General features: G+C 46.4%; 1 protein-coding gene across 3 annotated transcripts in view; it reads left to right on the forward strand.

The window, feature by feature from the left end:
• Palb2 (partner and localizer of BRCA2) overlaps nucleotides 1–9448 on the forward strand; it is a 28032-nt gene extending 18584 nt beyond the window's left edge. For all 3 annotated transcript variants that reach the window (XM_070004326.1, XM_070004327.1, XM_070004328.1), the window contains 4 exons: nucleotides 2261–2377; nucleotides 4168–4255; nucleotides 6474–6622; nucleotides 9021–9448. In XM_070004326.1, the coding sequence (XP_069860427.1) occupies nucleotides 2261–2377; nucleotides 4168–4255; nucleotides 6474–6622; nucleotides 9021–9231 (565 nt within the window). In that variant the 3' untranslated portion in view covers nucleotides 9232–9448. The remainder of the gene's footprint in view (nucleotides 1–2260; nucleotides 2378–4167; nucleotides 4256–6473; nucleotides 6623–9020) is intronic.
• The last annotated feature ends 2379 nt before the right edge of the window (nucleotides 9449–11827 follow it).

Consider the following 11827-nt stretch of genomic DNA (forward strand, 5'->3'; position numbering starts at 1 on the left):
AGTTGTTCGTCAGAGGTTTCAGAGACAGTAGATCCCTGGAATCTCATTCCCCTGTGCTAGAGGCGAGCAGGAATTCCCTCAACCCAGGGTCACAATCTAGAAGTGGGTCTGAGAGGTGGAAGTCAGGAGGGGCAGGGAAGAAGTCTACAGATAGAGAGGTTCTTTCTTCAGCCTTTTTTGAAATCTTTGTGTCACTGGACCCTGGTAGTTCATGGAATGAGCTAGTTACTCAGGAGGCTGAGATCTGAGAATCATGGTTCAAAGCCAGCTAGGACAGGAGTCTGCAACACTCTGTATCTCCAATTAACTACCCAAAAAAAAGCCAGAAGTGAAAGTTGTGGCTTAAGTGGTTGAACACTAGCCTTGACAAAAAAACAACAACAACAACAACAAAAAACCTAGGTACAGTCCCAGGGCTCAGAGTTCAAGCCCCAGGACCGGCACACACACAAAAAAATGAAATCTCTGTGTTAGACGTACCTTCAGGTCTTGAGCTCTTTCCTGGCTCCTCATACTTGGTGTCTTTGCCATCTGGATGCTCGTACTTGAAATGTACATTTCTAGTTTATCTCTTTCTCAGGCTGCTTGTCAGCCCTCTGTGGGCACCTCAAAGTCAACATGGAGAAAACCATACTCACAACATTTTTTTTTCTTTAATTTTGTTTATAGTGCTATGGATTGAACTGTGGGCCTCATGCATGTACTCTCTCACTAAGCCTGTTCCATTTTATTTATTTACTTTTTTTGTCAGTCATGGAGCTTGAACTCTGGGCCTGGGCGCTGTCCCTCAATTCTTCAGCTCAAGGTTCGCACTCTACCACTTGAGCCACAGCGCCACTTCCGGTTTCTGGTGTTTAATTGGAGATAAGAGTATCATAGACTTTCCTCCCGGGGCTGGCTTTGAACCATGATCCTCAGATCTCAGCCTCCTGAGTAGCTAGGATTACAGGCGTGAGCCACCAGCGCCCAACTCTACTTTATTTTTTTTTTTTTAATTTTTTTTTTTTTTTGGGTCCGGTCATGGGGCCTGAACTCTGGGCCTGGGCGCTGTCCCTCCGCTCTTCAGCTCAAGGCTAGCGCTCTACCACTTGAGCCACAGCACCACTTCCGGCTTTTTTCGCTTATGTGGTACTGAGGAATCGAACCCAGGGCCTCATGCATGCAAGGCAAGTGCTTTACCACTGAGCCATCTTCCCAGCCCTCTATTTTTTTATTCATGTGTGTACGTGTGTGCAGGCACGCATGTACATGCACACACCACTACTGGGGCTTGAACTCAGGTCTTTTATTCTCCCTTGGCTTTTTTTCTCAAGGGTAGTGTCCTACAACTTAAGCCACAATTGTACTTCTGGATTTTTGGTAATTAATTGGGAGATAAGAGTCTCACTGGCTTTCCTGCCCTTTATGGCTTCAAACTGCCATCCTCAGAGCTCAGCCATCTCAGTAGCTAGTATTGCAAGTGTGAGCCACTGGAACCTGGTCACTTAATTATTATTAATTTTTTGTCTTTCCTAATAACAGGACAGGGACCTTGGCTGTCTTAAAAGATAAGTAATATGCTCTAGTTAGGGGAGTGTTAGTGAGAGGAACCTGCAAGACTAGAAACCATAAATCCCTGCAGCTTGATGATGGACTGGACTTAGAGGAAGTTGGAAAGATTGATAGTCAGATTTTAGGACTGGTGACTTGGGAAGTGGTTGTACAGTTGTTGAGAAATGCCAAAAAAATGAGATTTTGTGTGTGTATGTGTTGTGTGTTGGTCCTGGGGTTTGAACCCAGGGTCTGGATGCTGTACTTGAGTTTTTTAACTCAAAACTAGGGCTCTGTCATTTGAGCCACAACTTTACTTCTGGCTGTTTTATTGTTGTTTAGTGCTTGGTTGGCGATAAGTCTCACAGACTTTCCTGCCCAGGTTAGCTTTGCACTGTGATTCTCAGATCTCAGACTCCCAAGTAGCTAGGATTGTAATCACAGACGTGAGCCACCTGCTCCTGGCTTCAAGAAATGAGATTTAAAGAGAAAGTTGATGAGTTTAGTATTAGATACAATGCATATGAGATACCTATAGCATGTCCAAGTACATAATGTGGAAGCAGATTATATGTTTGTCATAGAGAGTCTAGAATACAGAGTCTCTGTTTTAAATGCTTCTTCCAGTGTTAGGTCAGTTTTTATTATATACAGTTTATGATAGATACAAGCGCTATTTAGACATTGCTTTGGTGCAAAGTTTTGATTTTTAATACTATCTTCAATGCAGAAGCAAAGAGAAGCGGTTTTTGATGCCCCCTGAAGAGACTGTGCTGACTTTTGCCGAGGTGCAGGGGATGCAGGAAGCTCTGCTTGGCACCACTGTCATGAGCAACGTCATCATCTGGTAAGCTTTCCTTGGGTCTTCATATACATATAAGGACTTCCCTCTCTAAATTTGTTTTTATTTTATTTACTTATTTTTGGCCAGTCCTGGCGCTTGAACTCAGGACCTGGGAACTGTCCCTGAGCTTCTTTTACTCAAGGCTAGCACTCTACCATTTGAACCACAGCGCCACTTCTGGCCTTCTCTGTTTATGTAGTACTGAGGAATCGAACTCAGGGCTTCCTGCATGCTAGGCAAGCATCTACCACTAAGCCACATTTACAGCGCTGTTGTTATTGTTGTTGTTTAATTTTTGTTCCCTTTGTTGGTGGTTGGTTTAGTTTTTGTTGGTACTAGAGTTTGAACGCTAACCTTCCTATTTTCTTTACCATTTGAGTCATATCCCCAGCCCTTTTTGCCTGTTTTTCAGATAAGGTCTTATACATTTTGCCCAGAGTTAGCCTTAGACCTTACTCTTCCTACTTAAGCCTCCCACATAGCTAGGATTTAAGAGTGACCCACCATGCCTTGTCTGTTTCTTGAGATTGGGGAAGGGGTATCTCACTAACTTTTGCCCAAGCCGACCTCAAACCATGATCCCAAGTAACTGGGATTACAGGTATGACCCACTGCACCTAGCTTTTCTCAAGGTCTTTGTATATAGTTCCTGTGCAAAGAAAGCTTTATAGTTGTTAGATGACTTGTCATACCCATTATTGCATATTAAAATCAAAGTGAGGTATAGGGACTGTACTACAGGGAGTTAGAAGAGAGGGGGTGACTGTGAGCTGGCATAAGCGGAGGAGGAAGCTAATTTAGCTTTCTGCATCTTGGAGGTATGAGACCTAAACTTGGCCTATGGGATGGTGGGAAATGGGCCAGTAACAGAAGGGCATTGAAAAGGAGTACCTGAGCAGCGGTCTAGACCAGAGAGACACATGGCAGGCATACATGAATAGTGAAGCCTTGCTGGCCAGGCTTGTGAGGGTATCATGCAACATGAGACATGGTAATCAGGAGCCCACAGTGGGGTGCCAGGACCAGTGCCACAGATCCTCGACACAGGAGAGCCCCCAAACTCTTCCCTTCTTCCTCATGTACCCTCTTCTCTCTATTCTTCCTCTCCCACGATTCTGCTCCAGCTTAATCTTCTCTTCTGTCTTCATTATCTTGGCCTACCTCTATTGTAAATACATATGATCTGTTATAGCTAAGTCTGCCTTTGTGGCCATTTTCTTCCCTGGAAAATGTAGGCATGCAAGAAAAGTCACAAAAATGTAGTAACAATTCTGTACCTCGTGCTTGGTTTCTGCCCAAGTAAAATGAGACCATAGCCAGGCTCAGGCCTGTAATCCTAGCTATTCAGGAAGCTGAGATCTAAAGATTGTGGTTCAAAGCTGTCCCAGGCAGGAAAGTTCATGAGACTTTTATCTAACTCCAGTAAACTAAAAAAGCTGCAAGTAGAGCAATGGGCTCAAGTGGTAGAGTGTGAGCCTTGAGCAGAACAGCTCAGGGACAGTGTCCAAGCCCTGAGCTGAATTCAAATCTCAGGACCAGGAAAACAAAAACAGAGACCATGGAGAATTTCTTGTGGACTTGGGAGACATTTGTCCCAGTGGCCTCCCAGGTTCAATTTAAGGCCTGGTGTAATTGAAGTTAACCTACAGTTCTACTTTTAGCTAAATTTGACTAAGACAAATCAAAGGTATATGTGCCTTATTTTTCCCTTGGTCACTTCCTAAAAGAATATTATTGTTGCAAGGCAGTTTGCTGGAAAGATGGTGTCAGCTTATTTACTTTTGGTATCTTAGGAATTTAAGGACTGGTCAACTCCTGAAAAAAATGCACATGGCCGATTCTTACCAAGCCTCGGTGTGTCACAGAGCCTATTCTGAAATGGTGAGTGATTGTCAGCCCTACCTTATGTCTCTCTATGCCCTACTGTCAGCCTTGGCTATAAGAGCAGTGACAGTCATGGACAGGGCTGGCCTGTTGCCTTCTTTCTTACAATTGGATAGCTGTGTTTGCCCTTTTTTTTGAAGTTTCTGAATGCAGACAAGTATTGGAACACTGTGATTGCTTATTAGGTTTTCTGGCTGTTCTAGGGGAGAAACATCATTATTTGGCCATTATGTTAGGTCTTAGTTTCAGCATCTGACACATAGTTGTCCAGGTATGGTGAGGAATATCAATATGAGTGTGTATGGAAAAGCCAGGTGCAATGCCAGGCACCAGTGACTCAGGCCTGTAATCTTGACTACTGAGGAGACTGAGATCTGAGGATTCTGGTTCAAAGCCACCTTGGGCAATAAAGTCTATGAGACTCTTATCTCCTGTTAACTGGCAAAAAGTCAGAAATGATGGCTGGGAATGTGGCTTAGTGGTAGAGTGCCTGCCTACATTCATGAAGTCCTGGGTTCGATTCCTCAGTACCACATACACAGAAAAGGCCAGAAGTGGCACTGTAGCTCAAGTGGTAGAGTGCTAACCTTGAGCAAAAAGAAGCTCAGGGACAGTACCCAGGCCCTGAATTCAAGGCCCAGGATTAGCCCAAAAAAAAAAAAAAAAAAAACAAAAAAAACAAAAAAACTCAGAAATGAAGCTGTGGCTCAAGTGGTACAGCACTAGCCTTGAGCAAAAAAGTTCATAGATGGGGCTGGGAAGTTGGCTCAGTGGTAGAGCTTGCCTTTGCCTCATATGCATAAGGCCCTGGGTTCAATTCCCCAGCACCACATAAGCCGAAAAAAGCCAGAAGTGGCACTGTGGCTCAAGTGGTAGGGCGCTAGCCTTGGGCTGAAGAGCTGAGGGACAGTGCCCAGGCCCGGAGTTGAGCCCCATGACCGACAAAAATAAAAGAGAGAGAGAGAGAGAGAGAGAGAGAGAGAAAAGAAAAAAAATTCTCATAGACAGGGCCCAGGCCCTGAATTCAAGCCCCAGGACCAACAGAAAAAGAAAAACCACATGTATAGGCATTGGCAGCAGTGTAGGTACAATCAGGACTCACCACCCTGGCATCAGTGGTACCCCGAGGGCATGAACACCTAGAGGTCCTGGATGCTAAGATCTGAAGATCCCAGTTCAAAGCCAGCCCAGGCAGGAAAGTCCATGAGATTCTCATCTCGAATGAACCACCAGAAAATCGGAAGTGGTGCTGTGGCTCAAAGTGGTAGAGCGCTAGCCTTGAGCATAAAGCTCAGGGACAGTCCCAGGCTCTGAGTTCCAGCCCCACAACCAACAAAAATAGAATAATTTAAAAAATTCATTTATTCATTCTAGAAATTGATAAGTAGAAAGTGCATGTTACTCATTCTAAAATGGTCCTATAGTTTAATTTTCCCTTTCTTACTAAGAGAATGGCTACATCTGTTTGTAGATACATCAGTAATAACAGCAGGCTCTGAGCTGAGCACAGGGGGCTCACACCCATAATCTTATCTACTCAAGAAGCTGAGATCTGAGGGTCAGCGTTATATGCCAGCCTGGGCAGAAAAGTCCATGAGGCTCTTTATCTCTAATGAACCACTCAAAATGTGGAAGTGGAGCTGTGATTCAAATGGTAGAGTGCCAGCCTTGAGTGAAAAGGCTAAAGTGACAGTGCTCAGACCCTGACTTAGGCCCCAGTATGTGCACACACACACACACACACACACACACACACACACACACACACACACACACACACACACGAGAAGTTAATAGGACCTATCTATTTTAAGTTGAGGGAGACTTTAAGGTCACTCCACAAGTAGCATCTGAGCTTTTGCCTGCTCTTTGGACTTGCCTGAGAGTTCAGCCTCCACTTACAAGTTATTCTTAGGAAAACATGTTTTCAGCTTTCAAATGCCACTTTACACGTGGGTATTTCTTCACTGGAAGCTGTACACCTGTACCAAGGCTTTCTATAAAGGTAGAGGAAATGATGGCTTATCTAGACTCATGCTCAGCCATACACCCAGTACCCCTGGGACCCATGCTTAACCCCTCAAGTCCACTTCCTGTTTGCAGAGTGAGAGAACCACTGATGTTTAGGAGCTTATTAAGATCAATCCTATTATTCTTTGATCTTGTCTTTGCCGAGTATGCTCTTGATGGTCTGGTTATTTTTCTCCTACACCAGGGGCTCCTGTTTGTGGTTTTGAGTCACCCTTGTGCCAAAGAGAGCGAGTGGTTGGGAAGCCCAGTGTTCCAGTTGGTGGCGATCAACCCCAAGACTGCCCTGAGTGTAGGGGTGCTGCTGTATTGCCTGCCCCAAGGGCAGGCCGGAAGGCAAGTGGTTACAGCTTTGGTTCAGGGGGTGTGGCCCTTTGGAAGGTACTGTACAAATTATTCTTGTGTCACTGGATAGATGAGAAAGACCCTACTGTAGCTCATCATAGAAATGTTAAAGCCTCACACCTGTCACCTACCACTTGAACCACAGCTCTTTCCAGCTTTTTTGCTCGGTAATTGGAGGTAGAGTCTTGTGACTCTTCCTGCCTGGCTGGCTAGAAACCCTGATCCTTAGATCTCAGCCTCCTGAGTAGCTGTGGGGCACATTGCCTGAGGCTGCCCCAAAGTCAGCAGGAAGTATGCAAGGTCGGTCCACAGCATGCATGTGCTGACAGGGGGCTCCAAGGTGGCCCGCGCGCGTGCGCACACACACACACACACACGCATACCCTCCCCCTTCAACACACACACAGCCTTCACCTGAACACACACACACACACACACACACACACGCATACCCTCCCCCTTCAACACACACACACCAGCCTTCACCTGAACACACACACACACACACACACACGCACGCATACCCTCCCCCTTCAACACACACACACACACAGCCTTCACCTGAAATTCCGGCCAAACAGCAGAAGCTTCTTATACTTTAAGTGCAGATTACACAGAAGGTATGGCTTAACTCAGGGGTTCACTGAGTCTCCTGTCTCCATGCAGTCAGGGAAATGGGGCGGCTGGCCCAGTATGACTGGCTGTGGCGCCCAAACACATGTGGTAGAGCTCGGGGGTCCTCCTGCCCACTGAGATGTCCCACCTCTCTCCCTGTTTGTAGGACTAGAGCGTGGAGGCCCCATCCGGGGTTTTCCAGCGTGCATGTCAACTCTTTTGTTCATTCACTCAATATGTTTAAAGCACCACGTAGTGATTGGTCTGTGCTGGAAACTGAACAGTTTAGGTTCTTTCCACCAGAGCTCATTTAAGGGACTTTTCCTTGTACCTCAGGAAGACAATGATTGTCCCTTTGAGACATGGCTGAGCCTCAACTGAGCCTCAACTGTGCAGGCAGTCTATTGATAAACACTTACCGGTCAATGGATGATTGGATACATTGCTCCTCAAGGGTTTTCTGAGCTATAAAACAGCATCAAAGTCAAATCGCCCAGGTAGCATCTGAGTCTAAAGACTTCCTTTATCTGTGTTGGAGAAAAAGGATTGAAAACAGACACCCTAACTCAAGATTACAATATTAGCTTTAACAGTTCCTGAGGACAAGGAGCCCAGGGGTTACTGTGCATGCTTCTTTGCACCTTATGCAAAAGACATCCTTAAGCACTTATCCAGCTAAGTCCCTGTGTATTTATTTACTCCGATAAATGCTTAGTAACCTTTATGGAATACTCCTTTCTGAGAGCCTCAGATCTCTATCCAGCTAAGTCCCTGTGTATTTATTTACTCCGATAAATGCTTAGTAACCTTTATGGAATACTCCTTTCTGAGAGCCTCAGATCTCACCTGCAGTGTGTGCTTTCACTTAACCACTTGATGTCTTGGATGGAAAGACAGAGCCCTAGTCACTGGCCTAGAAACTAGTCCTGGAGACAGGTGCTGGCTCTGGCATCTTATTAACCCTATGTATTCAGCAAACCTTGATAGCCTATGTGGGGCCAATCCTGTAGGAAGCATCTGTTAGTCCATTTGAGTTGCTATAATAAAATACTACAGACTAGGCAGTTAGGAATAATGGAAGTTCATCTCTGCAAGGTCCAAGATCAGGGTGCTGGCAGCTGCAGTGTCCCAGGAGGATGTACTTCCTCCTTCATAGATGCACTGGCTGCATGTGGAAGGGATAAACTCTTCTTTAGGCCCTCCCCCTCCTTACCTCCCCCTCCTCCCTCCCCCCCACCTCTTCTCTCTCAGTGTCCATAGTGGGACTTGAACTCAGGCCCTGGGCACTGCCCATGAGCATTCTGTGTTCAAGGCTGGCACTCTACTACTTGAACCACAGCTCCACTTCCAGCTTTTTTGCTGGTTAGTTGAAGATAAGAGTCTCATGGACTTTCCTGCCCAGGCTGGCTTTGAACCATGGTCCTCTGATCTAAGCCTGTGGAGTAGGATTACAGGCATGAGCACCCAGCTTTGGCCTGGTTCTTTTCTTTTGGTCATGGGATTTGAACTCGTGGCTTGGACACTGTCTCTGAGCTCTTTGACTCAAGGCTAGCGCTCTACTATTCTGAACCACAACACTATTTCTGGTTTCCTGGTGGTTAATTGGAGATCAGAGTCTCATGAACTTTGCTTCCCAGGCTGGCTTTGAACTGAGATCCTCAGATCTCAGCCTCCTCAGCAGCTAGAATTACGGCATGGGCCACTAACGTGTCCGTCTAGGTAAAAACCAACTTGTTTGTTGTGTGGTATAAACCATCCTCTCTTCTTGGTGCAGGTTCCTGGAAGGGGATGTGCGAGACCACCTCGCAGCCGCAGTCCTGACTTCTGGAACAATTGCTGTCTGGGACTTAGTGCTGGGGCGCTGTGCTGCCCTCCTGCCACCCAGCCCAGATCAAAATTGGTCTTTCGTAAAATGGTCAGCTACAGATTCTCATTTGCTGGCTGGACAGAAAGATGGAAATATATTCATATATCGCTACTCATAAGTTAAAAGGAAAACACTTTTCTGGGTGTATTTGATCTCCCAGCACTTTTGGGTGGAAATTGGGAGAACTCCAAGTGACATGTAAAGGGATGACTTGGGATGTTTGCTGTGATGGTGGTGGCACTGCTGGTTCATGTTACCCTGAGGTAAAGGATCTGGGGCACTTTGGTGATAGCCACATTTGCACATTTACTTTTAAAGGTGTACAGAAAACTTCAAATGCCAATAAATATTTATTTTCATACATTCTGCTTGACATATTTTTTGTCTTTGTATTGAGAGCATTTTCCAAACCAGGACCTAAATAAGTCTGCACCCAGAGTATTTAGTCAGCCATGCTTGCTAGAAGAGTAATTCACTTGGTGTGGATTACTACAGTGCAGTATGCTTCTTGGATTATTATTTATTATTCTGTATTGGCTGTGTTATTTTTTTTGGGGGGGGGGGTCCAGTCGTGGGGCCTGAACTCTGGGCCTGGGCACTGTCCCTCAGCTCTTCAGCTCAAGGCTAGTGCTCTACCACTTGAGCCACAGCGCCACTTCTGGCTTTTTTTTTTTTCTTTTTGTTTATGTGATGCTGAGGAATTGAACCCAGGGCCTTAGGCATGCAAGGCAAGCGCTCTACCACTGAGCCAACTTCCCAGCCCCTGGCTGTGTTATTTTTGTATTATTGTACTTTTTTTTTCTAGTCCTAGGGCTTGAAGCAGAACACCACTTTCGCCTTTTTCTGTTTATGTGGTACTGAGGAATCGAACCCAGGGCTTCATGCATGCTAGGCAAGCACTCTACCACTAAGGTACATTCCCAGCTCTAATATTTTATTTTTATGTGTACTGAACGAGTACCCTGATTTAGAAATGGTGTTGCTCTTCCTCATGCTCGCTCCCATGTGACCTTCATCCCATTGACTTACCACTGGTGACATTGCAGTTTACAACATGGCCCAAGCTGCCCTTGAACACCCAGTTCTCTGAGTGCTGGGATTGCACACAAGAGCACCATGTCCCACGAGACAGAAATTTTCAATGTATTGATTTGGTGATAGTGCTTAGAATTTTAGCCCAAATTACTAGTATTTATTTGCTCTGCTTTTTTTTTTTTTGACATTGGGCTTGAACTCAGCCGGGGTGCTGTTCCTGAACTTGTTTTACTCAAGGCTAATGCTCTAGTGCTTTGAGCTACAGCACTACTTTTGGTTTTCTGGTGGTTAATTGGAGATAAGAATCCTGGACTTTCCTTCCTAGGCTGGTTTTGAACTGCAATCCACAAAGCTCAGTCTCTTTTTTCCCCCCTACCCTGGTTATGGGGCTTGAACTCTGGGCCTGGGCACTATCCCCGAGCTCTTCAGCTCAAGACAAGCACTCTACCACTTGAGCCACAGCACCACTTCCGGTTTTCTAGTGGTTTATTGGAGATAAGAGGCCCACTAAGCCGGGTGCCCGTGGCTCATGCCTGTAATCCTGGCTACTTAGGAGGCTGAGATCTGAGGATCATGGTTCAAAGCCAGCCCAGGCAGGAAAAGTCCATGAGACTTTTTTTTTTTCGGTCCAGTCATGGGGCCTGAACTCTGGGCCTGGGCACTGTCCCTCAGCTCTTCAGCTCAAGGCTAGCGCTCTACCACTTGAGCCACAGTGGTACTTCCGGCTGTTTTCTTTTTGCTTATGTGGTACTAGGAATCGAACTCAGGGCCTCATGCATGCAAGGCAAGCACTCTACCACTGAGCCACCTTCCCAGTCCCTCCATGACCCACAACCGACAAAAAGAAAAAGAATGCATTTGCATAGCACTCTCAAGGCTGTAAATTCAAACTCCTGTCACAGATTTACCTGCCCAGGCTGGCTTTGAACTGCGATCCTCATATTTCAGCCTCCTGAGTAGCAGGTGTGAGCCGCTACTAATGCATTATTTTTACAGAAGGTCTTGTAATATCCAGGCTGGCCTGGAACTCCTGGGCTCACGAATCCTGCCTTAGCCGCACAAGGAAACACCATGTCATTCATAGAGAGAGATATAGTGAGTGCATTCATATATATGTGTGTGTGTGTGTCAACCTGTTAAATGCTAATATCTGTGGAAGGTCTGTTTCATGTTGTGTACTGCGTCGTCAACCTATTCTATAGTGAAGATCTCTGGAAGCATCACTGCATAAAAACTTAGGAGCAAGCCGGGCACCGGTGGCTGACGCCTGTAATCCTAGCTGCTCAGGAGACTGAGATCTGAGGATCAAGGTTCCATTCCAGACCTTGAGACTCTTATCTCCAATTAACCACCAGAAAAATGGGAGTACAGCTGTGGCTCCAGTGGTAGAGCGCTCGCCTTGAGTTGAAGAGCTGAGGGACAGCGCCCAGGCCCAGAGTTCAAGCCCCACGACCGACAAAAAAACCCGAAAAACCTTTTGAGCAAATGTATTTCCGTTGCCTTGTCTTCCTGGCGTCAGGCCGGGATGGATGGTGGGTGTGCTCTGGCCCCCGGCTGCGCGGCCACTAGGCGGTCCCAGGGGTGGAGTACCGCCGGGGGCCGCCGGGGGCGCCGTCGCCGCCCGGCCGCGCCGCTCTAGGCGGCCAGCGTGCCGCGGGAGACGAGGGGCGGGCGGGAGG

Source organism: Dipodomys merriami, unplaced genomic scaffold, assembly GCF_024711535.1.
Source record: "Dipodomys merriami isolate MVZ:Mamm:240054 unplaced genomic scaffold, mDipMer1.0.p SCAF_62, whole genome shotgun sequence".
In the NCBI taxonomy this organism is placed as follows: Eukaryota; Metazoa; Chordata; class Mammalia; order Rodentia; family Heteromyidae; genus Dipodomys; species Dipodomys merriami.